Source organism: Ursus americanus, chromosome 8 (genome assembly GCF_024610735.1).
Source record: "Ursus americanus isolate L20-20 chromosome 8, mUrsAme1.1.p, whole genome shotgun sequence".
NCBI lineage: Eukaryota > Metazoa > Chordata > Mammalia > Carnivora > Ursidae > Ursus > Ursus americanus.
Window position 1 is genome coordinate 49,377,785 of NC_142134.1, and position 27,507 is coordinate 49,405,291.

Consider the following 27,507-nt stretch of genomic DNA (forward strand, 5'->3'; position numbering starts at 1 on the left):
TTGTGGAATAAACTGAAGGGCAGCACGTACTCAATGAGTTATTTAACTTGCACAACTTCCTGTCCCCACTGCAGTAGCAGCTGGATCGGGGCAAGGCACAGGTGTGATCCCTCATTCAATCTGCAATTTTCACCAGTCCATTAAGAATTCTGATGATCTGGGGCTCCTGGGTGGCTCAGTCTGTTAAGCATCTGCCTTTGGCACAGGTCATCATCTCAGGGTCCTGGGGTCAAGCCCCACATCGGGCTCCCTGCTCAGCAGGGGGTCTGCTTCTCCCTCTCTCTCTGACTCTCTCTCCATGCTCCTGCTCTCTATCTTTCTCAAATAAATAAAATATATAGTTTTTAATTCTGATTATCTTAGAATTACCAAGTACCCTGGGGTAGAGTTAATCAGAATCTCTGTCTCTTTACTTCCTCCTAAATTCAATTATATCATCTAGAATGAAACACATTGAAAGGCTGATTTTTTTTCATTTGAGCCCCCTATTTTGTCTCCTGAAGTTGTTTCTCTCCCATACCCTCCTGTGTAATGACTTCAGCCCCTAACCCGTCCTCTCCATCCTTCCTGTTATCATCCAAATTGACCAAAAGTTGTTTCAAATCTCCAAAAACAATAGCTCATCTTTCAAGAACCAGCTTTGGCCAATATTCCTTAAACCCAGTGAATTTCCACTGACCTACATGCAGTCCTATAAAACATTTCTTCCTCTGTTCCCAAGTAATTAAGCTGCTGCCACAACCTTCTTACAGTGGCCATTATCAAATAAAGGCTGTGCTCACAGAGCTCTGGTCTGTTTTCTTCCGCCCTACCTAATAAGCAAGTGACAGAGAAGAGATGACATGCTGGTCCCACTCCTCAGAATGTACACAGCGTCCAGCACAGCCTACCTGGAGCCTAACAATATTTTTCAGTTGAAATTAAGTGACTGAAAACTAGAGCTTGTTGTTCAGAAACTGTCAGGATAGGCTTAAAGCAAAAGTCCACATCCTCACTACATTTTCCCACTTTTTCAGTTCAAGGTAGAGATACACCAAGGAATGAACAACCCAGAGTTCAGGAAAAGCAGGAAGGAGACAGATAATGAAGATGAAGGCTGTGTTCCTGAGATGTCACAGAAGTGAATGGCTTCCATCTGGCCGGGAGCACATTTTCAGCTGTTCCTCTAATGTCAGGTATGTTTCGCCTGCGAGAGGTCAAACACCCTGCAGTTGGAAGGAGGATAGGAAGGGAGGAAAGAAGAAAATCCTGCCACTAATTAAGGCAGCATTTGCCATTTTCAAAGCTGAAAGGAAGTGTAGTATGTGAAATGAGGACTAAGAAAGGAAAGGAGGGGAAAAGTGAGAGAGAGAGAGAGCTTTTGAGAAAAACTACACTTCTATTATTTTTCTCCCCAGATCGGAAATGTAAGAAAAAAATGCAAGAAATTTTAAAAATCGATAAACCCAAAGAACTACAAAAATGTTCATCTTTATAAAAATATGTGAAATCTTTTTAAGAAACCCATTTAATTATATTTTATATTTATGTAATTACACTAAAACATGTGAACTTTATCCCCACCCACAATCACCTCACTTTAATATTCTGAAGGTACTGACAGCTGTGAACTATGCGAAGTCATTTACTTAGCACATATGTGCCTGAATCAAGCTACTAAACAGTATGGACTTCTGGGTCCCAGTATGAAAACCAGGACAAGAGTTTCCAGGTCACTGAGGAAATAGCATGATACACTATGAATGTATTTAATGTAAGGTAAACAAATCTTATTTTCAACTCTTCTTCACACTGATATTGGAGTTCTAAGCAGAGAAATTGTGACAATTATGTATCCAAATAATAAAGTGTTGGCAATCTTCAAAGGCAGAAAAAAATAGCAGGCAGTATAATACATCTTATGTAAAAATATATAAAGCACAAAGTCACAATAAATTAGTCATCTGTGTTGTAATTAATTTAAAGAATGACTTTTGGTGTGCAGAGAAATTGACATTCCAATAAAATGATGATCCCAGGTTTGATTCGTAGCACTCCTCTTTCTCTTGATTATTAATTATCAATCATATTAAATTATTTAGCTCTCTGAAGAAAGACATTTGGTGAGTTTTAACACCATGCCTATGGTTGTATTCCAGAAATTTCTTAGGAAACAGCCGTATGGGTTTCTAGGTAAGATGATTACATAACCTTATGGGTCTAACTCCTTTATCCTTCACTGCCAAATTTCTCCTGAAGAGAAAAAGGAATGTAAGGGTTAAGGGAAATCTGATATAGTGATAAGTACTAGGACAGGGTAACATCCACATGCCAGGGTCTAAAAGGAAACCTGTAAAAGAAAGGGCAAACAGGACTGAAAGTTCCATGAACTCTGCCATTAAAGGGGTTGCATGCCTGGGAGAAAAATGGGAAATATCTCCAAACACTTGACCAACACCTGCTCATTTAGAGTTGAGGAGCAGTCAGGAGACCTCTGTCCAGCAAGTGTCCTCAAAAGGGACAATGTTTTCTCCAAGGGGGTGAAAGTTGATTCTTAAGGGTGGGAGAAAAGGATATATACTCTATAAGTATATACATACTTAAGCAGCTAGGAGGCAATAATGAAAAATACAAAGATTGAGAAACACTATTATATAGCATCAGTTATAGAGAAGGGCTTTTTGACACAGGAACCACTGAGCAGTGATAACAGTGTTCACAATGGCTCACAGGACTCGAAGCCCCTGCCAGAGGCCTCACAGAAAGAGGCAGCTTATTGTTGCAAAAACCTCATATGCAACCCCCATTCTGTTCTCCTTAGACTGCAAAGAAAGCACAGTACATTTAACAAAAGAAAAAGTTTGGTTTTGTTTTTAAAGACCACAGAAAATAGAAAAAATACGCAAACCATAAAACAGAATGTCAACACTAAAGTAGAAAATTCTAGTGATAGGTTAATTCTCTTCCTGAAACAGATTATGTCAAATAAAATCCAATTATATTTTTGTTTACAAAAGAGATATCTAAATCAACATTACTAAGCAAAAGAATACAGGCAAACAAAAACAAAGTACATAAATGTGCCATGGGAGATATGGAGTGGGCTGTGGGACAGTGATATAAGACAAGAAAAATTCAAGCCCAAAAGCACTGATTTACCAAAGATGATTCTTAGAAAAGCCATGAATATATCCATCTCCACATATTTAAATATATAAAGCCACATGGGTAAAGACTAAAAAACTAAAATAGCTTTCCCTAAGTATTTGATGAAAAAAGGAGATTAAAATAAAAATCGGAGTATTTGAATGATATAATGATATCATTAAAATGTTGTTTTATTTATATATATATATTTATATATATATATGTATCTATAAAAATGGAGTTACATATTCTTCCCGAGAAGCCATGAAAATCTTATAAAAATTTATTATATATTAGACTAGCAAGAAAACATCAATAAATTTCAAACACTAATCATAAAAATCATAGGTCATATTATCTGAGCACAATGCAGTACAAGTAGAAACAAATGGTGAAATATAAAACTGGGGGGGGGGGAACAATTTCTTCAAACTGAATACATTTCCCAAAGAACAGTCAGGTCAAAGAGAAAAACAGAAACAAAAAACCTGAACTTACCAACTACTCTATGTAAAAATCAAAATGTTACAGATCAAACTTACATACACAATGAAAACAGTTTTAAGAGGTAAATTCAAATCAATGAGGTTTTGTTCCTTAAAAAAGTAAATTCAAGAAATTACACAATGAACATCAAAAGTGTCCTATCCAAGCAAAAAGAAGAAAATAATAAAGTTGTAAATTTAGAATCAAGTTTAACCAGACAGTCAAGAGGGTGGGCAGAGAATAGCAATAGCTCAAGTCCTGATTAGACTAAAATGTCTATGTTCTTTGCTCTAAATTTGAATAACATTAGAATGTTAATGCCCTTGGCTTCAATTTTCTCATTTTTTTAAAGTTCTTTAAAAAAAGACAGTCTAACTATATAAAAATTACATTCACACAGATGTTTACTGCAGTATTTTCTACAACACTGAGCCGAAATTCTCAATAGCAGGGGAAAGATGAAAAAATGTGGTCTATATGATAAAAATATATAAAACCACTAAAAAAAAGACTTTATAATTATGGAGACTCTAAAACCCTTTTGGGGAGTTCACAATGTGGGTGGAAATATTGGGCATATTTCCTGCTACCCTCTACCACCGCAGTCTGACTCTAGAAGAATATAAGCAAAGCCAACCAGCTCCATACAACAGAGCACAACCTGTAAATGACTCCATTACCTGGCTCCAGCAACCTCTCTAATCTTACTTCCCACAGCTCCCTAGATACACTTGTGATAGATAATGTCCAATGAAGGCCACCATCACTTTCCTCCCTCCCTATAGACATAAGCCACTCCAACCAGCAAGAGGTAGATTCTGTCCTCTCTCTTGAATCAAGTCCACTTGTGATTTGTTTTGACCTTTAGGGAGTGGGGGGATATGATGTTCTGGAACCTCTGAGCCCAGACTTTAAGCAGTCCAGCATCTTCTGCTTCTTCTCTTTTGGAAGTCAGGTGAGGGTTTCTTGTACTTCCCAGCCCAGCCCAACTGGCAGCTAAACACAACTGAGTGAGTAGCCCTAGCAGATGCCATATGGAACAGAAGAATCACCTTGCTGAGTGCAGTCAACCCATGAAATTGTGAAACACAATAAATTGTTGTTTTAAATCACTAAACTTTGGGAGGTCATGTTATAAGGAATTTGATAACTGAAACACATTTGATACTTTGGTCATACCAAACTATCCAGAAACTACTATGTCTGTGAGTCTGCACATTCTACTGTTTTGTTCCTGCCTTTGCCCACTTTATAAACTTCTAGTCCACTTTAAAGACCCAACCAAGCATTTTCTCTTCTGTGAAGTCTTCCCAGAATATCTCAGGCAGTCACTCTTCACGCCTCTAGATGTCCTAATATACTGACACAGCGCATACTTCTTCCACTGCCCTTTCACACTGAGAGACGTATTTGGTGCTGTGTCTACCTTCACACTCGGAGTTCCTTGTGGGCAGACACTGTGATGTGATCATTTCCACATTTCCATTGCTTAAAACAATACCTAAAAAATAGGCCTATATGAAGCAGAAAGGACTGTTTCTCTTTTACATATGTGGAAACTGACATACAGAGTGCTAAGTTAATGTGCTTGAGATCACTCAGAAAGTTGAGTTCAATGTATAGGGAGTATGAAAGAATGAAATTCTATGAGCTCAAGAAGTGTTTGCAGATGATTCTATCTTTCACTGAGCTGTTCCTCCTCTTATGTCCTATAGCACTTGTAACCTGAAAAAATATCCAGATGGAACAAAGAATACTCCACATACTCTTGTTTTCACAGTCTTACTGCAAGTTTCTGGCACGCAAACATCACAGTTTATATTGCTACTAAATCCTCCAAAAGGTTTGGCATAGCACATAATAGGTTCTCATTCATTTATTAATCAGTCATTTCCTAGGTATCAAACTAGTCAATGATAAAGAGAAGTTCAGGAAAATATATCAAGTATTTTTCTACAAAGTAAGAATATAATTAAACTTTCAATTATATTTTCAACTTCAATTTATTAAACTGCGATCCATTTTTAAAATATATGTTTTAAAGTAAAGTAAATGTTTTTGAAACCAGGGAAAAGAACGACCTTGAATGAATATTCATTGTGAATAACCTCCTTTTCACTTGAGTTCTGCACTACCCAAAGTGAGAGAGTAGAATGAACTTAGCAATCTTCAGGAAAAAATCATATTGTTATTTTTATTGTATCCTTTGATTGAGAAGGGACTGAGATTTGGTGTCATTCTGTGTCAGTGCGCTCAGTCAATGACAGAATGGAATTGATTTATATCTCTTTTTGACTTCTAAAAATCTGAAAATTTACCCTTTTTTTCCTCAGGGACAAAACACAGTAGACAGAGAGGAGCCAGGATTCTCAGCACGCATTCCCATAGCCAAGACAGGACCCAGGTCCTTCTCCTCCCGTTACTACATGTTTAAATTCTCCTGACTTATTCAAGGTTAAACCAAAAGACTGAAGTTCAGACTAAAGTCATTTCAAGCTCCAGAGCACAGCACAGCCTAAAAATCTGTGACACTGGAGGACGCCAATGAAAAGAATGAGGAGGGACCCTCCTGCCCTCAGTGGACACTAATGCCTTCAGGGCTTTTAACTGTCAGCCACAATGGTAGCCGGGAAGCCGAATACAATCAGCACGGAGCTAAGCTGTATGTCGGAGAAAGCTCATAAAAACTTTTTCCCTAGGTAATACCATTTTACAGAGGTCTAAGCTGATCTGTTACTCCTTCGGGAAAACCCAATAAGTCCCTAGAATTCTTTTACCCTGCATTTCATCACCTAGATCTTTCCCAGAACTAAACTGAATCACACTTCATTAGAAAGAATCAAAGATGTTCACAAGTGGGGGTGGCTCAGTTGGTTAAGCATCTGACTTTGGCTCCTGTTGGGCTCCGTGCTCAGTGGGGAGTCTGCTTCTCCCCCCGCCCCTTGCTCATGCAGGTGCTCTCTCTCTCTCTCATATATAAATAAATAATATCTTTTTTTAAAAATGACGTTCACAAGTTAGGCATTACACTCGATTTCGCTCTAGAAATCTCTTATGCTAGGAACACGTGTGGCACAGAATTAGGGGCACATTCCCACCACTTCTGTTTAAAATCTTACTCATTTTGCAAAGCACAGCTCAAATGCTGTCTCCTTCTTTGAACCTTCCCTCGTTGCCCTGATTGAAATATGTCTCTCTTCTCCTTCTAAACTTTTACAATGAACTTAGCACAACTAGCTTAGAGTGACCTAGCCTATGTCATACTCACTTCCTTCTCCCCCTCGCACACATCTCACATTTTGAGTCTAGATGGCAGGGACTGCGTATTTAAATTCTTTGACTCCCTACAACATCGCACAGTGCTTTGTACACAGAGGGTACCCAATGTTTGCTCCATGACTATTCACTTTATTCCTTCTAGCCTTTTCAGGATGACTACTTTTACGATAGCCTGGAGGCCGTGTAAAGGGACATATCCAAACCTGCCCCACCTAGTGTAGATCATGACACCCACTCTGCATTTTAGCAATATGACCCAAGTTCCAGAAAAATCCAAATAACACAAAATCCCTGAAGGGAACTTTAGACTTTTGTTTCTGTGTTTTCCCAAGTTCCTCAACTGAACCTTTTCGTTTATTTCAAATCTTTCAACAGAAACCAGGTAGAATACCATAAACAGAACCAGGTAGAAAACCATAAAATGTGTGGACTGGAGGGTGTAGTTTGGTATTCCAAGGAGAGCTTGAAATCCTTCCCACTTACACGACCCATCAGGTGCCCCTTAAGGAAGGGTTGAAGGAAGCTCTGGGGCACCAGAGAGAACACGTTGATAATCACTAATTCTGATGCACCTCTCAGATTCTCAAATAGGCCATAGATGTCAGAGAGAGTAGCTGAAACCCACAGTCAATGGATGAGCACTGGCTCCTGAGGCCACTGAGCCTTACTGATTTCCCGCAAAATGGACTGCACTACACCCAAACAGGAAGCCCAGGGAGCAGCTTTTGCCTCAGCATTTCAGGGCTTGTTGTTAGACAGGTACTTTGCTTCATTTTACTCATTCTATTGATTCTTTGAATCTCATCCAGAGAATAAACACCACCAGGACCAAACATATGGTCAAGTCTTTAGCTTAATGTTTGTTTTTGGAGAGAGAAGCATCTTGGGCTGAGTTCAACCAAGCTGGGAGTGCAAGGAGTGGTTAAAAACAAAGCACAACACGACACAATGTATCATCATCCTACCTGAGCATAAGGAAGCCCGCCTCCTTGGCACAGGAGCTATTTACTTTGTCAAATCCCTGTGTGAGATGTTTGCTCGGTTGCAGTCATATGTAATATCGTGGTAACAAACTAGATGTTTATAGAAAAATAGATCCTAAGGGCCAGAAACTCTCAGAGAAAATACATGCCCTTTACTTTTATTTTTTTTCCATTCAAAATATAAATGAATGGTATAAATGTTTGATTTAGGGTTAGGCCCCCAAAGTATAAAGTATTTATTACATTCGTTTTAAGTTTTTGAATAGTCAGTTTAAAATTGTTCCTGCTGATTTTTTTTTTCTTTTCCTGAAAGGAAATCTGGATTCGAAGCTTTGTCTATTATCCGTATATTTAAGACACTTAACTTCAACTGAGCTCATTTATTCTACTATATATTCAATGTATTTTCTTATATTTTGAGAGCCCTCTGGTGGTTGAGGAACACTAAATCTGTATGCTCACAAGAACAGAAATACAGTTCATTACCAACTAAAGCTTTTCTTTATTGAAATACTGATTTCAAGTTCTATTAGAAATAGAACTCACTACAATTTCAATTAACGTTCACCTACTCATAGAATGGTACATTATTTTCTTGCATTTTCTAAGATTACAAAAAAGATCTTAAATGCTTACATTATGTCTTTAAATCCAAATAAGAAAGCACTGATTATGTACAAATATATTTTCTTTTCAGTCAGATTGGGAATAGTTAGCAATTTACATCTAAATTGAGATACAGGCAAATTGGCTCTTAGAGCCCTTTATAAGGTGGCATGCTCTGTGTCCTCTATTACCTTGTGGCCAAGTCACAAATAGACACAACTATTTTATACTTCCACAGTGCCTAGGTCCATAGCACCATATTCAAGACTCAGGTTTTGATATATTATGCAACTCACTAATCAATGAAACTTTGTAAGTATCTTGCCATACAGAGAATTACAGCAGGCAAAATGAAAGGTGGCAAAGTCTTGGTCAAGTGGGACAATGCATTGAATTTGTGAAGTGACAAAGCCAAGATAGATAGATAGATAGATAGATAGATAGATAGATAGATATAAAGGAAAGACTATATATATGGGTGAAGCCATTCCTTAGGCCTATAATTTAGGAATACTCAATGCCTGCATGCCTCAAAAGCTCTCTCTTTAACTGACTCTAAGTTTTTGGAGTGAAAGTTGATAGCGCATAAACAAGTTTCAAGGTACTTACTGCTCTGTGACTCTTTATGTCATTGATTTAAGTGTAGCACCCAAAATATGAGATGAAAACATTGTAATCATAGTACTTCTGCATTTCCTCTGCAAGAATAAGGTGAGAGCCAAACAAATCAGCAAAGCTGAAGATGAAGATTTGGTCAATGGACCAAGTACATCACAAGATGTTAGTGGGGATGCTACAGGGCCACGGTAGGCATCAGGTGATGGTGTGTGACTGTGGAAATCTGAAGACGATTGTGCTTTGACTTTAGTTCCACACAGCTGTGCTTTGAATGCCAAACTGTTCCACAAACTAATTTCATGAGCACATGCAATGTTAAAGCATGATTAACTGACTTTGGCAAATCAAAAGTAAGCGATCCTCCAGCGTGAAAATGTCAGCGAGCACACCTGACTCCAGCAAAAAGCCAGGATTGATGATGTCAAAGTTCTACCCTTTGTTGCAGTAACTGCCACCAATGGTTCATGCCTTCTTGTGTGCACAGCACTCTACCACATGACATTGGTGATCCCCCAAGCCATAGGCAGAGTCTGTTTTCTCCATCTTGTATCAGAGCCTGACCCTCTGACCTGCTCTAGTCATTAACCATCACTAAAGCAGAGGTTTTAAATGGGCTTGAGCATCAGGGCTTGCCCTCTTTCACCACGTAACAAGTTCCAGGTAGGCTACTAAAGAGGGGGAAATCCGAGGAAGCAATTTCCATGTAAATGAGACCATTGGAGACCACGCTCTAGCCAACCCACAAGTAGACCACAACCAGTAGCCAAGCCCAGCCAACTCACAGTCTATACAATAATTGTTTTAAGCCACTCAGTTTTGAGGTGGTTTGTTATGTAGCAAAAGCTAACTGATACAGCTATTTCCATCATAGAGCCCAAACTTTGACTATGGTTTGTTCAAGTCCATGACCACTTTTCTCTGGAGATGGAATTTTGAGTCACTTGATAAATTCTTTGCTTCCTGACTTAAGGAATGATACTAGCACCAGACTGAACTGCTTGTAGAAAGAAAATGATAGTCATCAAACATAATGGATTATATTTCACAGAAAAATGTTATTTCCTTGTTCTTAATTATTGTCTAGTAACCACACATCCATGGGAAAGGGATCTTGATACCCAGGAAAACAGATCTAAAAACCAAGGGTATAAGAAGTTTATCTTGAGAAATAGTTCACACGAAAGTTACACAAGTATTTTACCTAGCTCAGACTCAATATGATCAATTGTATGACATAGATGCTTAAACTAAATGTAAGCTCCATTAACAGAGCGATAGAGAGAATGTTCACAGAGATAATCATCTAGAAGACGGGCTCTAGTTTTGGGTGCTGCACTTAAAGACTAGACTGTGTCCTAAGGAGAATACTAGGATATGCACGTTCGGAGAACCAGGAGATAAGGGTAAGAGGGAACCATAGAGAAAACTTGCCAAAATTTTGTACATGAATTTGTAGTTATGGATGAGGGAACTGTTTGAATTTGCATTGCTCTAGATAGAAGAACTCAGACCAACAAGTGAAGAAAGTTAGAGGCAGAACTTTCTAATACTTAAAGGGATACTACAATAAAATTGGTTGCCTGTTGCCTTGAACCATGGTGAGCTTGTTGTCACTGGATGTGTTCAAAGGTTGTTCATCTTTGCTCATGGATGTAGTAGAAAAAATTCTTGCACTGAGAGAAACACTAGACAAGTTGACATCTAAGGTTCCTGCTAAATCCAAGTTTCTATGCTTCTGCATGACACTTCTATATGCATCTGTCTATATTTGTCTTTACAAACTCTAATAAAGTAAGTCTTCTGCAACCTCATCTCGATCGTTGCCCCACTGTTATCCCAATTTGGTCTTGATCTGAGAGGATATGAGAGAGGAAAGGTGCTAACAGGGGAATATAAGAAATGAATTCCTTCACCCCTCTCCCTCTTACTTGGGCACACGTATTTAAATGGATTAGCTCTGCTCTAATAATAACGAATAAATCAGATGTCACTTTTTGGCATTTTCACATAACAAAATGCTTTCTAAGTTGAATAAAGGTAAAATCGGGCTTATCATTAAAAAGAAAGAGAAAATCAGTGTCGTATTGTAAGGAAATAATAATTAATGTGTAGAGCTTCTTATATATAACTCTTATGTTTCATCTTGAGAAAATAGGTATGTTGCTAATAATTTTCAAACCTCATATAGTAAAAAAAATCTCCCTAATATGTTGTAGATAGCATTGTTAGTAAAAATATTAATAACTTACCTGGTATTAAAATGAACAAATATAACATTATTTAAATAATTATGTTTAATATTCATGGAAAAGTGTCATGAATGGAGATGGAATATTTTTAATAGCTCACATGAAACTGAACGGCATTTGGCCTTAATACCTGCTTCATATTAAAAACACTATCCAGAAGCACAGATGCTGGACAGCATCCTGCCCTCATGAATCAGACTATTTGGACGTTGATGTTTGAGGACAGACTCAGAATGATACTTCACTTTTTCTCCTTTCATGATTTACTGATTCAGCCCTATCTTAATTCTTTTCATTCTCTCCATCTCTTCCCACCTATACACCTTAAATATAAGCTTTCTCTAAAGTTTTTGCCTTATTAATATTAGCAAAGGGTTACTTAAAGTACAGTATGTTCCAGGTACTGTGAGTTTTTATGCTTCATCTCATTTAATTCTCAAAATACCTAATGCTGTAGGTATTGTATCATTTTCATCTTACAAAATTTTTAAAAGACTTTATTTATTCATTAGAGAGAGAGAGAAAGAGCATGAGTGAAGGGGAGAAGCAGTGGGAGAGAGAGAATTAGACTCCCCAATGAGCAGGGAGCCCAACCTGGGGCGTGATCCCAGGACCCGAAGATCATGACCTGAACCAAAGGCAGATGCTTAACCATCTGAGCCAGCCAGACACCCCTACTATTTTCATCTTAAAGAGAGTAAATAACTTGACCAATACTCATACCAGCAAGAAAAAGAACTTACTCCAGCTGTCTGCTTCCACTTTACTTTGCTACTCCTATTTTCCAGGAGGAGCTCCCAAAATGTGAAAATTAAGATCCCATAGGATACGATGTAAATCTTGGCAAGAGACCAGATATGAATAAGACAAAGACAGTGGAGTAAAAGAAAACTGAGATTTTGAGTCTCAGCAACTGGGAAAATTGTGGGGTCACTAATCAAAACCAGAGAACTGAATTGAGTAACTAATAATAAGGAATCATTGTATGATTTTTTTTAATGTTGAAGTAAAATATCTGCAAAAAATTAAAACACCCTACAAGACTGGAGCTACAAATAATCTTGAAGTTGGAAAAAAAGAAAGATAATAATGGATTTGATAAAGAGGAAGCAGGGGATGGCAATGGGACCTCTGTTTGGTGAAATTAGAAAGCATTGGAGCAGTTGGTTATGTGGATTGCAATAAAAAATTAACAAGATATTAATAAGAATATTAGATAATCAGCCTAGATAATGCTGATAATACAACTTTGTTGGAGACTTCTTTCCTATGACTTTGAGATTTTCTCCAATAATGCCCTGGGCTGTACTGGAGTAAAAGAGGCTTGAAGATTAAATATTTACTGTGCTTATTACAAATAAGATCCAAGATAATAGGGGTAGATTTGAATGTTCAGGAGATTCTCATTCCGTCTAGACCTCCGATGAAGTTGCTAATGATCAAGGAAATGACCACAAAGGGATAAAGATGACTTCCGAAGAAGAAGAAGAAGAAGAAGAAGAAGAAGAAGAAGAAGAAGAAGAAGAAGAAGAAGAAGAGGAAGAAGAGATAAAGATCTAAATTCGTCGATCCCATAAATACTAAAATATCAAAATGAGCTATGATTGTACTTACTTGTGATGAAGTGGGTCACATTACTAAATAAAACTTCAAAGACAACTAAGAAGTGGAGTGCACTCCAGTAGGCACCATCTCCAAAGCACTCCTTTTAATGAAAAGTTAGGCACCTAGGGATAAATTCTCAGAAAGCCCTGATATTGTAAAGAAGATTATATACATGTATAATGAGAAGGTCTATAACTTTCATCAGATTTTCAAAGAAAAATATGACCCCAACATTTAAAAACACTTCTTGGGGCACCTGAGTGGCTCAGTCAGTTAAGCATCCGCCTTCAGCTCAGGTCATTGTCTGGGGGTCCTGGAATTGAGCCCAGCATCAGGCTTCCTGCCCAGCAGGGAGTCTGCTTCTCCCTCTCCCTCTCTCTCTATGCATGCTCTCTCTCTCTCTCGCTCTCAAATAAATAAGATCTTAAAAAAAAAAACATTTCTCATATGTATATGGTAAATATTTATAAGAGGTTTAAAACAGAATGGTCTCAAAACCTGACAAAATATTTAACTTTACATTGATTACATTGATGGTTTATAACACTAGTTATTATTTCATATCATAACACATTCCCATAAAGAAACCAAATTTACCAAAGATTCCCCACTAGTCCTCCCACCATCTTTGCAGCCCTCATTAATAGAATAAATACTAAGGATTTGTCTGGTTTAAGAAAAGAATTAGTGTAAAACACAAAGCACAGAGGAGTTTATTCTAGTCAACTACTCAAAACGAGTTTTGCTTGGTGTGGCAGACACCAGCTACCTACTTGATATCCATGATTCCTCTTTTCTTCTTAAAAAAAAAATCTGATTTTTTTTTCAACATATCAATGTGTCCCTCTGGAAGACTGAAATTCCCAGCCTACTTTGCAACAAAAGGTGAACCATAAAATGCAAATGGAAGTTGGGTGGGATTAGAACTGGAAGAACTCTATGGCAGCATACCAGAAGTAATGCAAATGGCAAGACAGAGGAGCAATGTCTCTTACGTACTGAAAGGAAAAAAAAAAAGCAAACCTTTTTAACCTAAAATTCTATACCCAGCAAAAATATCTTGCAAAAGACAAAGGTGAGATAAAAACTTTTCAGACTTAAAAATGCTGAAAGAATTCATCTACAGCAGACCTACACTCCAATTGTAGCATATAAGAAGTCCTTCACATAAAAGGAAAATGATGTCAAATGATTTAATGCTCTACACCAAGCAATAAAAAGAATGAGAAATTGAAATTACAGGTAGAGCACTTCCAAACTCATGTGATGAGGTCATCATTACCCTGACACCAAACCCAGACAAAGACATTAGAATAGAAAAGTATATTGACAGAAAGATCAATGGTCACCAGGGGACTGGGGTTGGAGGAAGATTGCCAAATGATATGAGGAATATTCGGCGTGTTATTAAAATGCTCTGATCTCAGAAGTGTTGATAGATTCATGAGTGCACTGCCAAAACCCATCAAGTTATCAGTTAAATGGATACAGTTTATTATATGTAGATTGTACCTCAATAATCTGATTAAAACAAAACAAAATAAATGAAAACAGCATATCTGGCAGATACTGTGGTTTGGCTCACTCAGTAACCAATCCAATCACCTATACTGTAGAGGCTAGAAAGCTAAGAAACACATTTCCCATTTTCCCACATTGTTTTCATATGTGCCTGATCCAGTAACCACAGATACACTCCCTCAAGACTTCACTTAGGAACAGAATCATGTAGAAAAAGGAGCAGAGAACAAATCATCTGTTTTGCTGGAGAGGACCAAAGACAGCATTTCTAGAGCCAACCACTTCCAGATCATGGCACAGGCTTCCTTGGTGGCCCACTTCTGCAGAGAAGTTTTGCAAGTTGTCCCTAAAACATGCCTAGAGTCTATATTTCTAGTGTATAAACTACCTGTGCTCAATAACAATTCCTTCATTCTTAAACTGAAAAAAAAAATCAGTATTTTCAATGGATACAGAATTATCAAGCAGTCAGCTCAACACGAGCTAGTGCAAAACACCTGTCCAGATCCACAGCCCTGCTATTCCTCTCCGTGACCAGAGCACCCACTCTGATTCATTCTGGGTTTTATAGCTCAGTTCCAATGTGGGTTTTATGGATTTCTACTGTAAAGTTTTACGGTTGGTCTAGAATCGAGACAGTACTTCTATTTCCTACTAGAATTTCTAAGATAATTTATGTCAAAACTACTGGAACGCAATCCTTTTGTGTAAGGATCTCCTGATGCCAAAGAATAGGACAATGGCTTTAAGCAAGCTTCAAGCTGAACTTGCTTCCCCACCCTCCACCCCCTCAGCCCCCAACTCCTTGACCCTCCCTCCCCTGGTGGAGCATCCCCAGGGCAGTGGACATTTGCTTTCTAAAGTAATTTCTTTCCCTTGACTATTTCACTGCTTCCATCTTTACACAGAAGTTTGGCTGGGAACAAGAGTCGTCAGGAAAAAAAGAGCTCAGGATTCTTGTCAGTTCTTCTTGTCTTGCCCATTGAACTCTGTGATCTTCCCCTCAGTGAAGATAACTGAATTCCTTTGGTACCACCCATCCCTGGGTCTGGTGGCAATAATGGCAGCAAAATAAGGGAGCTGCAGAATGGTCTCATGCTGTCCCCATCCCATCTCACTGCCTCCATAGGCCTATTTCTGTCCCTATTTTCTATCTACCTCGTTCTCTGGCCCTCTCTAGTTCTCTCTCTCCCTCCTTAAAAAAAGTTGTATTGCACAGATGATTGCATACATCTTGATTTTTCTCAGTCATCTAAATTTAAACTAAATCAAATGGTTTCATGTGACTGTTTAAAACATCACAGATGTTAAGGAAATTACCAACATCAGCTTCTTTTCATCCCTAAAAATTATGCTTCACCATGAGCCAAAACCCAGCAGAGGGCATCCTTCCATTTCAGATGGATGAATACTGCAGGGAAAAGGCTCTATGATTCCAGCAATGTATTCCATTTACAACAGTGCACTGGAATTTAAATAAAGGCATTTTTGTAGTAGGAGAAGAAACTGTTGTAGAAGTTGTTTTCTGGAGTGTTTACCTCCATTTTGAATTGTAGATTTCGAAGTAACTCTCCTTTTATAAGAAAAAAGAAAGAGGAAAAGAAAATCTCTGTCTCCGGTCTCTTTCCAGATTGGGGCATTAGCTTCAAATTGCAGAAGAAACAAGGTACACCTGCGTGATCTTTCCTTCTATAGGCTACTGTATGCTAATGAAGTCATCACGGAGAAAAAGCAGGTGAGAAAGAATTGGCTCCCCACCTCCTTTGTCTGTTGCCCTCTGCCTCTATCCATGAAATGGAAAGAAAAATAGCACCACTGCCTGTTAGATTGCCTCAGAAGGAGGAAGAAGATAAGTATGGTCAAAAGCAGGTGTTTCAGGTGAGGCCAACCATATCACACCGGTGTAAAGGAGGCAGTCACCCACTAAATTTAATTGGACAGTTTCACAGAAATTAAAATTCCACAATGGGAAATATCTTACATCATCAGAAGAGTTTTTCCAGGGTTAAAAGGCAAATGACCGCAACCCTGATCAGTGATTTTCTCCCCGGCGTGGGTGAGTTTATCAGATCCTTTCCTGGTGGAAGAATGTCGTAGGGAGAGAAGGAAAGAATGTGAGAGAACAGTACAGCTTCAGTCATACACCCATTCAACGTACGTTTCTGAGCACTTTGTGCCAAACCATGTCCTCGGTGTGAAGACCGTATCAGCAAACAAAGTATCAAAGATCGCTTTCTTTGAGGTGACGTGCCAAAAAGCAGGGGTTTGGGGAGTCGGACAGACCTAACTTTGAGTCCTGGCCCTGTCACTTGGCCAGCTATGTGACTTGGAGCAAAGTAATTAATGTTCTCTTTGGCAAAACAAGGATAATAGTTTTACTATTTATTAAAAACATACCTTGTTCCAGGCACAGGAATCAAGCCCTTCTACATCTTATTTATGGTAAAATCCTCACAATCAGTCTGTGAGAAAAGTTCTATTACCATGCTCCTTTTACAAATGAGAAAACCAAGGCAGAGAGTGAGTCATAAATTACCCAGAATCACATAGAACTATCAGAGCAGGAATTTGAAACAAGGCTGTCTTGCCTCTCAACCAGTAGAGCAGAGAGGTGTTCTCTAAGGCTGCCCTGGAGACTCGATGAGATGAATGTGTAAAGCTGAGAGCACAGTATAGTAACATTATTACTACTATTATTATTAATTTATCATTATTATCACTGCCATTGTTGTAGCATTCTGGGACCTCAGGGTACATGTGGAAATGTAATGAAAGAGGCTCAATGCTTCAAATCAAAATCCCTCCGCTTCAGAATGTAGTCTGCGTCCAACTCAAGTTAAAAGTAAGACTGCTTCTAGAAAGCATAGCTAGTGAATCATGGCTTCTCTGCATTTATCTTTCCGTAAGATGACAGACGGCCTCCAGCAGCGATGGCTCTAGGCAGGATATTAAAACAGTTTCTCTGTAACAAAACATGAACATTTCGTGCTCTGGATTTTTTCTAACCATCTCTGAAAGCTGAAGGTTAAGACCAAATGCGAGACAAAGCCAAGATCCAAATATCCATCCGCCATTTGAAGGCAGCTCTTTGTTGTCTGATAAGTGATCTGGGGGAGTCAGTCCCACCCCCTCAACCGCTGGCCTCCTTGGCTCTTTGTTCTTACCCTTTCTAAAGTGCACTCTCCAGAGCCCTCTTTTTGGGCTTCTTAGCGATTGAGCGTGTTCACAGATCAATGGGGGTTAATTACGCTAACAGTATTCTTCAAAGAGAAACAAGGCAGTCATGTTTTGTTGCTGCTCGGGAGTTTTCCCTGCTCTGCTACTGTAAGCCTCCATTTGTGTCTCACACTGCCAAACTACCAAAATCCAGAATAATTTTAAACAACAAGCACATAAAATTCTGGCTCCAGGCCCCATTTCTTATTGATTTTGTTTTGGGACTGCCATCTTAGTTTCATTAGGTAGGAAACTGCGTGTTTGATAATGGGGCATAGGAGAATTCACAAATGTGTATCTTATAAATATTCCCTTTTTCTTGCGTGTACTAAAAAATAGTTTTTATCTCACACGTCAAGCTTCATAATGCAAAACTCAAGTCAACAGAACAAGTGAAAAATGTATTCCTATTAAAAAAGGCAATTTCATGCTGATTTTATCTCACCATGCTTCTGTAGGGATGAACGCTGTTAGCAACACATCATTTGGGAGAGAAATAAGTGCTTCAGTCCCTTTGGTCTGAACTCCAAAAAAATAGCAAATGTCCTGGGAGTTATGTTGCAAGTCGCCTTGTCGTAGGCTTATAGATTTCTAACAACACTGGCTGGCTTCAATAAAAAAAGAAGATTTTCCTTAGCAGAGTACTTACCCCAAGATAATGGCCATCGATGAACACGACAGGGAGGGAAGGGGCTTCCGAAACACGTCGGCATCGCTCATCTAACTCTTTTCCATAGTCACCATTCAGAGCTATGTTTTTCTCTTCAAATTTTACTCGATGGTTTTGGAAGATCTTTCTAACCAGTTCACATCTTTCAAAGGTTGTCCGCACCACACGAAGGCAAGTGGTATAAATCACTACACGGTCAAACTCTAGGTCAGTTGATGGTTGCTGAAGGAAGGACATGGCAGTGTAAATATTTTCATTTACTTTCTCACATCTTATTACGACAATTTAACATTTTAGTAAGTGTCTTCTATATTAAAAACACACAATAAAAGCTAACAGGCCATATTTGTCAATCCTAAGACATGTTTTATGTTAGCAATCAACATCATTTAAATGACATAATTCACTTGACGGTGTTTTTTCTGTTCTCAGTGGCATATCAAATAACGGCATATCTTAAAATCGATGATGTCTCACATGGCACGCCATGTGGTAAAATAAGGAATGGTTGAATTATCTTTCTCATGTTTCATAGACACGGTTCCATTACTAGATTGGCCTCTTAAACCCAAGTGAATATGTGACAGAACAGTCAAGGTTAGTATTTAACCATTTGAAAATCCTTCTCCTTATCTTTGGGCCACAATCTCCTGGGAACAAGAAGATGTATGTCACAGGATCGTTCTGAGGTTTCAGTAGCACGGCATATGTGTCTGCACTCTGTTGAGGGACAGGGCTCCAACCTGCAGTAAGAAGGCTCTGCAAAGATCGAACGACACAGAGGGAGTGCAGAGAAACCAACACCATAGTGGCCAGTGGGTCAGAGCCAGGCATGGAAAGGAAACAAGGAAACAGATACTCCTTGGAGCAGAGGCAAGCAACTCTCAAAACCAAGGAGAAGACTCCCTGTGTATGAATCTTACTTTCTACATTTCCTGCTACGTCAGAAATCAGTGACTATGTTCCCGGGACAACCTGCCAGCACTGCAAGGCCAGACCACATGGGCCATGACAACACTGGGGAAGATCCTCTTCTTCCTTACCACAGTCTTCCTTGAAGAAAACTAAACAGAATACAACTATACCATGAGTCCAAGGGATACATGAGTTTCATGGGGCAACACAGCCACGTTGTTGCAACACAGCCACGTAACTTACAAACCCTTCTGAAGTCAAAACTTTGACTGGAAACCACTCCAGATAGCTGAATACTAGAATCAGAAGGTAGGATACTAAGCTCCACCACTCTGTATTCAAAGAAATCAGCCCATCAGATACAATTACACAGGGTCCTAAGAAGGTCTTAAGGTATAAAGATGGCAATGCAATGGTCTCCATCTCACCAAGAAAGAGGTCTTTTTTTTTTCCTGATGATAAAATGTATTTCTTCCCTCAATGGAGTTCAGAGGCAAAGCTGAAAACCCAGAGATCTGGAGGGGCCAGACAGGTGTCATAAATGTTGGGCCAGGCCAGGAGTAAAAGAGGTATTAGTGAGAGGTAGAAAGTCATCTGAAAGAGGAAAATGTCACTCGGCTTCAGGCTGGCAGGCATGTTACTCACTATTGTCAGGATTATTTTATTTTTTAGTTTAGTTTTTATTTTACTTTTTTTAGACATAATTATTCAAAATATAAGCTTGAAATTTTCTGCTTTCCAAATGGCCACACCTCATTAAAAATGTATTGAGACCATGTGGAGCAATATGTTTGAAGGCCAAATTTGGCCTTCACGCTGTTAATGAACACCGGGGTAGAGAGAGCGGCAGATATATCTGGACTCTGCCACTGGCCCTCTGTGTGTTTGGGGGAAGAGAGTGAACTAGTAAGCCTCAATTTTGTCATCTATAAAATGTGATCTACCAAACAGGTTTGCTGAGGAGACTAAGTAACCGAGACTATGAAAACAACTAGTGTATTGTGCTCAGCGACCAGTGCAAAGATCACACTCCACCTTGGGGCATTTTTAAGATTAAAAACACAAGCAAAATTAAATCACTGGAAATAATCAGTGGAATTAATGACAAGAAAGGGGCATTGTTACTATGCTCCAGATTAAAAAGCATTGATCTTCAAAGAAAGTAAACCAAATGCCTAGAGCCTATGGCTTGTCTTCGGGTTCATGGTTATGGGCAAGTAGGGAATCAAGAAACTCACTACAGGGGCGCCTGGGTAGCGCAGTCCTTAAGCATCTGCCTTAGGCTAAGGGCGTGATCCCGGCGTTCCAGGATCGAGTCCCACATCAGGCTCCTCCGCTGGAAGCCTGCTTCTTCCTCTCCCACTCCCCTGCTGTGTTCCCTCTCTCGCTGGCTGTCTCTCTGACACATAAATAAGCAAAATCTTAAAAAAAAAAAAAAAAGAAAGAAGAAACTCACTACAAATACTGTAGCTTTGGGAAGTGCACACCAGTTCTCTTTTCTCTGATGCTACTACGTGAGGAGGTATGCCTTGTTCCTCTGCTGTAAAGGCTGCTAGAACTGCATTTGGTTCTATCAAAATGTTCCATTTTTTTCAATAACATGCTTATTTTGAATATTTGATAAGACATAAGTTTCCCCCATGAGTAGAGGTGGGAAAGTTTAAGATTGGACCATTCCGCTGCCACGTTAATCAACTCCTATGAGATTCTCTCTGCTCACACAACAAATGCTAGGTACCACTTTGCTGTGTGTCTCTAAGAGATAGGCATTTTAAAAAGAGTAGTAAGATGGACCCCTATCAGGTGGCCATGTGGGGTGCTGTTTAATGCAAAGGGCAACAAAAATATCCCTTTACCTCCCATTAAGGATGAGCTTTGCCTGGAATCAGTGGATCTCCGAAAGTGTTGGATGTTAGAACAAACTGCAAAGGTTTTTTTGGATTTTTTGTGGGGTTTTTTGGTTCTAAACTGGGGAGTTTTTAAAAATACCGTGAGCCCCGGTGAAGTATATAACAATTAAACCAGAATCACTGGGATGAAATCTCAGAATTGTGATTTTTTTTTTTTAAGTTCCTAAGGTGATTCCAATCTACAACCAAATTCTAGAGCTAGTTAGATACGAGTTGGAAATGCAGAATGACAGGCTTCCCCTAGATCTACTGACTCAGAATCTGCATTTTTAACAAGTTCTCTGGGGAATCTGGATGCACATTACATTTTAAGAAGCCCCAGTGCAATCATGTTGACAGCTTGACTTGACAGAGAAGCTGGGATTATGTCCCTTTAAAATAACTGTTAGTCATTCATTCAGTTACTAGGAACATTTATTGGCTAAACATGGTGCTAGGTACTAGATATATAATGGTGAGCAACCAATATCATTCCCTCACAACCTGAAGTTCATAGTTCTAAAAAAAGTTACATAAATAAATATAGATTCACAAACTGTTAAGTGCTGGAAAGGAAATTCATGAGTTGTTAGGAGAGGCTATTGAAGGTGTGTGCTTTTCTCGTTTCAGAGGTCAAGAAAGTGTTTTCTGATAAATGAGTTCGGCTTTAAAGGACAGGAAGGAGTTAGAGAAATTAACTAGGTAAGAAAGCATGGGGAGGAATATTATAGGTAAGTAGAAAGATCTTGAGATGGGACGAAGATGGCATGTTTGAGACTCTGATTGAAAGTCTTTTGCTAAAACACAGAGAAAGAGAACTACAGTAGTACTAAATGAATCTGGACAGGTATGCAGGATAGATATCATGTTGTACTTTTATAATCACTTTAAAGATCTATGGGCTTTAACCTCAGAGCAATGGGAAATTCCTGAAGGTTTTTAAGAAGGAAGAGAGGAATTTACATTTTTTAAAAAAGTAAGTGAAGTAGGACCAGTGCAGATAGTTGCACAGAATGTGCACTGCACAAGCCTCAGGAGTGTCATTATTAGCATAGTCTAAATAAATGATTCCCTCAGGGTTGTGTAGCCCACAATTTGAGCAATCATATTCAGTCTTATTCCCAACTCCATTGGTCTGAGAACTGAGATTGAACACAAGATAAAAACAGGGTAGAAAATTTGGTTATCTATTAGAATAAGCTATTATGTAAAAAGATCTAAAAAAAATCTCATTGAACAATTTTTTTGGTATGATTTTGAAGTAGATCTTCCTAGAGGTAGTAGGTTGAATGATTTCTCAAGCTCTTTTCCAGTTTCATAATATGAATTTAAATGATATTGTCTTTGGCAAAAAAAAAAAAAAATCCTCTCTTACATTTGTTTCATTTTCTTTCCCTCAACAGATTTGTCAAAGCATCTGGCCAGAAATCTAAAAATAGCCGCTCAATGGTTAGCTGTCCTTCTTCTCCCTGCCTAGGGTTACCATGGGAATAGCGTAATGAAGGATGGGCACATCTGAGACAGTGCTGAGAAGCCACTGGGATTTGCAGCCTGCTTGTTTTGAGAGAGCCGATCTAGATAATAATAGAGGCAGGCCATTTCTTCCTTTCCATTGATTAAAAAGATGAATCTTAGGAGTGGCCTGAAGGCTCACAAGAGCCTGCAGCAAAAGTAGATGTGTTGGCAAGGGATGGAAATTGCTGGAAAGAAGACAAAGAGGTTACCTAACAGCCAGTGTATGTCCTCAGCCCGCACCCGTCCTGCAAGAGGCACTGTGAATGGTAGCACCGAGTCATCCTGGGGCAATTCTGCAGCCCCCACACCCGCTGGAGCCCCCACACCCACGGGAACTGCCACTGGAATTCAGGCCAAGATTCAGTCGCCACCGCTCCCTGACAGAGGATCAGCTTGGAGCAGACCCAGCTCCTGAGGCTGGAGCAAATCCAGTGGGTTATTTCCACTTGACCCTTTGCCTGTGCAGCCTGGCACTGGTTTGAAGAGGACTCCCGAAATAGGGGCCTCCAGATACCTCCAGGAAGTCACGTCTTAAACAAAAATACAAAATAAAATGAGAAGTTACATTTTAAGATGTCCATGGCAGACATAATGCTGGTAACTTTACATTCATTTAATCCCCACAATACCTGACATGTTGTTGCTGCTTTATTCATAGATGGAGAAACCTAGGCTCACAGGGGAGAAGTGTCCTAAACAAGGTGACAGAGTTAAAATTAAGCAATTTAGAAAACTGGATCCCAGGGTCACGCCCTTCCAAAAATCCACTGCGCCAAGATGAACCACTGAATCGCTCTCTTGTTTTACTATTCCCTCCCCAGGATAAAGTCGCTGCCCAAACATAGATGGCTATAGACCTAAGTCATCGCCTCTGAGAACATGTTTGTGATTTAAAGAGGTTTGCCTCTTTACTAACTCATGCTCCCACATATAACAGGAAATAACATCACAAGAGGTGCATCTTAAACTTTTTTTCAGTCTAAAGAGATTCCTTTGAGATGGGGAAGGTAGAGAGATCTTTTCTCCTCCACCTGAAAACAAAGAGGTGGAGTGATGAGCTCAGAGGCAAACATGTCAGAAGGCAAACTGGGACCGATCCCAGACTCCTTGATTATCAGGCAATAGCCCAACCCAGCTCCAGAACCACCCTCTTAAAGCGCAGGCGCATGCCCGCGGAAGCAAGGCTGTGGGCCTTTGTAAAGGGCAGGGAATTTTACATCTCTCTCTGTCTCTCCCTCTCCACCCTATTCCGTAAACCCCTGCAGCTGCATGCATGTTCTGGGATGCACCACATGGAACTTCTCTGTGTCCTTTCATTAGACACAGATTATAAAAATAATTATAACATTACTTATAACAGGGCTCCTGTGTATCTATATGTAGTACTTAGGACTTCACATGAGCAACTTGCATTTATCATGACATAAGGATTACAATTCAAATTTTACAGATAAGGAAACTAAAGCTTGGAATAAACTTAAGGTGCCCAAATACCTCAGGGAAAAAGGAGCAGAACCAGAATTTTAATCTGGGTCTGCTTCCTAAATCCTTGCTCTTGCCATAGGAAGATACTACATAACCCTCTTAAATACAACCAACCAACGAGCCATACTGTTCTAGAACTAAGCGGTGAATTATACCATGGAGGGACTGTCAGAGGAACAGTCCTAGAAATTCCCATTGCTCAACCCTCCACGTCATTCTACTATCTCTGGCTAGATGCTACCCCCCCACACAGACCTTCCCTCATCATCTTGTGGAAAATGGGCCCTCTATCTTCATACCCAATTCTTTCTTTCTTTAGAGTACCTAGTACTGCTAGACATTACATTGTGTTTGTTTATTGATTTACTGTGTATTCCCCCCCCAAATAAAATATAACCCCAACAAAGCAGGAACTTAGTTTTGTTCACTAGAACTAAGAACCCAAAATATGACCTGGTATATAGTAGATGCTTAATAAATACCTTCTGGCCTCTTTCCCACATATTTAATAAGAACTTGGTTTGAATTGCCTCTTAATAACTGGATAATCTTGGACTAGTTATTTAATTTCTTTAAATTTCAGTTTTCTGATCTGTAACATAGGGACATCAATGCCTTCTTCATGAGGATTTGTGGGGACTCAATGATTTAATGAATAGAAAAACCCTCAGCATGAAGCCTCATGCATAATAAACACTCAATGAATGGTATCTTTTGATTATTACTATCATTATTATTACAAAACATTACTGACACACACCAGCAGCAGCACAATCACCCCTATCATTACAACCAACTGTGTGAACCAGACTAAGGTCATCTTGGACAAGGCTGCCATGATGACCGCTTGGTGACCTGAAGCCTTCTTGAGCACAGCACCTTCCCCCCACATTCTTTCATTTTATTTAACCACATAATGACCCTTAAGTACACCCTTGAGGCACACTGTCCTTGATCTGCCCTATGACTCTGACACACAGCTATCCTCAAACATTTCTCCCAGTGGTTCCCCAGCAGTACTCCCAGCCTGCAGGCTACAAAGGCAGGTCTTAAGGGGAGGTGGGGTTATGGAGATCCACTCCTCTTGCAGCAGCCTAAGAATTCTGTCCATAAGTCCCCTTAATATTCTTATCAAGTTGGACTTACGGGTCTTTTTCTTCAGTCTCACAGCTCTGTTGGCTGTTGGAGGTCATTTTGCATACACCTCCTTTTCACGCAACACCAAGTCCAAATTCACATATGTCACCAACCTCATAAGCTAGAATGGCAAAATCAAATCTTATAATTACACAGTGATCAAAATATGAATCTCTTTGGGGCACCTGGGTGGCTCAGTCAGGTTAAGCATCTGCCTTTGGCTCAGGTCATGACCTCAAGGTCCTGGAAGTGAGCCCTGCATTGGGCATCTCCAGCTCCCTGCTGAGCAGGGAGCCTGCTTCTCCCTCTGCCCCTCCCCCTGCTCTTGCTCCTGTTCCTACTCTCTCCTCTCTAAAACAAAAACAAAAACAAATACAAACAAATAAAAAACCTCTAAAAATAATAAATAAATAAATAAATAAATAAATAAATAAATAAATCTCTTTAACAAGTAAAATTAACATTTACATTTGACGGGATGTGCCATCAATTCTAAGAGCGAAAACAACAAAGTGCCAAAAAAAAAATCTCTCTTTTTCTAACTTCGGGTGCCCCTCTTGGTGGCATGAAAGAAATGCGCGAGCACAGTCTTTGCATGCAAGGATTTCTGGAGAGTGTGTTTTCTGTTTTTGTAATGCCCTAAGATCATGTAAATAAATGAATTTCCATTATTACCTTAGGAATTATCTATTTGTCCAAATCAGTTATTGAGTTGGCCTGGACATTAATTGAAAAGTCAATGAACCTAATGAATTCTCCATGCCATACCAAACAAAAAAGATTTTTCCAAAAGTTAAACAGAAACAATGTTGATTTTACAGCACATCCGAGTTATGAAAATGAGGGTGTCCCACTCCCCCACCATAGAGACCTTAGAAAAAGGTCATAGCTCTGCCAATTTAGCACTCATCAAACACAGGGAGATTTCACTTGGAAATCTGGATTTTTGTCCGTTCTTGAAAAAACAGAATCTGACAATACTAGTTCTGTTGGATTCTTGTGCAGAAACAGTAACTGAAGCTTGGTGACAGCTACCCCCTTTAGAGGCACATGTTTCTTGAAGCCACGTGTAATAACCATTGCCTTACATCTAGACAACTTCTTGCATTAACATTGCCTGCAATGCTCCTTTCGATCTGAGTTTGTGATGTTGCATCTAGTCTAATGAGTCTGTACATACATCTTAAATAAGGGAAACTGAGACTCCCAGTTTACCTACTTGAATTAACTTTTTTGGGTAAGCAACATGTAGTGGAAAGAAAAGCCATCTTGACCAAATGCTTTGGTTAGCTGTATGAACTTGAAGAAATCAGTTTACTTTTCTAGAAAGGGGTTTTCTCTTCTCTGAGAATAGCTGTAATCCAGCCCACAAAGGAGTTGCAGGATCACAGGTAAAATGTGCCTGAAGACACACTGTAAATAATATACTTTACGTACACAGCAGCTCTCATCATTGCTCAGTCACACAGCTGGGAGAAAAGGAACTGGCCTTTACTGGAAACCATCTTCCTAGTGAGAAACAAAAGCATCTCTTCCAATGGGAATATTTGGGTTTCTATAGACATCATCACAGATATGATTTATTGGCATTTTTTATTCTGCTCATCTCTGCAGGTAACACTGACATCAAGGTGAGTGCCCAAATCATCATATTCAGAGCATCCAATCCCAAAGTGATATGCTCACAACAGTGAAAAGCCAAGGAGTAAATGAATTAGGAATATCTCACAAATGGAGATATTGAAAAAACATACTTTCCCTCACATCCTATGAAAAATTCAAGTTACAAAACCAGAAGAAAGGGAACTAAAATGTTCCAGAATAGTAAGTGCTTAGATAGTCCTGCCTTGACCATCTTCCTCATGCCTTTCATCTTTTTACTTTACAAAAACCCGTTGCTCTTTCTTAAAGGTACAGATGCCTTTTTCCTTCTATTCTCTCAAATATACATATATCATGGATAAAAACCAAACAATAAAAGAGTAAACTCTTTCTCAATTCTCTCCATCAAAGAAAATGCCTGAATAATCAGCTAAATGACGTCAATCCCTTTTAGTGGGTTTGGACATGATAAGAATCTACTGTAGTGGTTGAAATACCTGCATCTTCTCTCAGCTTGATGGTTTCATAAATATCGGTGTGATGGAAGGAAGTGATCTTAGTCTCTGTGGAATTCCCAGAACAGACTGAGAACCAAGTGCAACAAA

The 27,507-nt window shown here is 39.2% G+C and overlaps 1 protein-coding gene across 4 annotated transcripts in view; it reads right to left on the reverse strand.

Annotated features, from left to right (window-relative positions):
• GRXCR1 (glutaredoxin and cysteine rich domain containing 1) overlaps positions 1 to 27,507 on the reverse strand; it is a 296,334-nt gene that overhangs the window by 29,925 nt on the left and 238,902 nt on the right. For 3 of the 4 annotated variants that reach the window (XR_015725511.1, XR_015725509.1, XR_015725510.1), the window contains 2 exons: positions 18,339 to 18,581; positions 16,455 to 16,550 (listed from right to left, as the gene is read on the reverse strand). Coding sequence is in view for 1 of the 4 variants with exons in the window: in XM_045815995.2 (XP_045671951.1) it covers positions 18,339 to 18,581 (243 nt within the window). In the remaining 3 variants the exon portion in view is untranslated. The remainder of the gene's footprint in view (positions 1 to 16,454; positions 16,551 to 18,338; positions 18,582 to 27,507) is intronic. The other variant, XM_045815995.2, reaches the window with a different exon arrangement.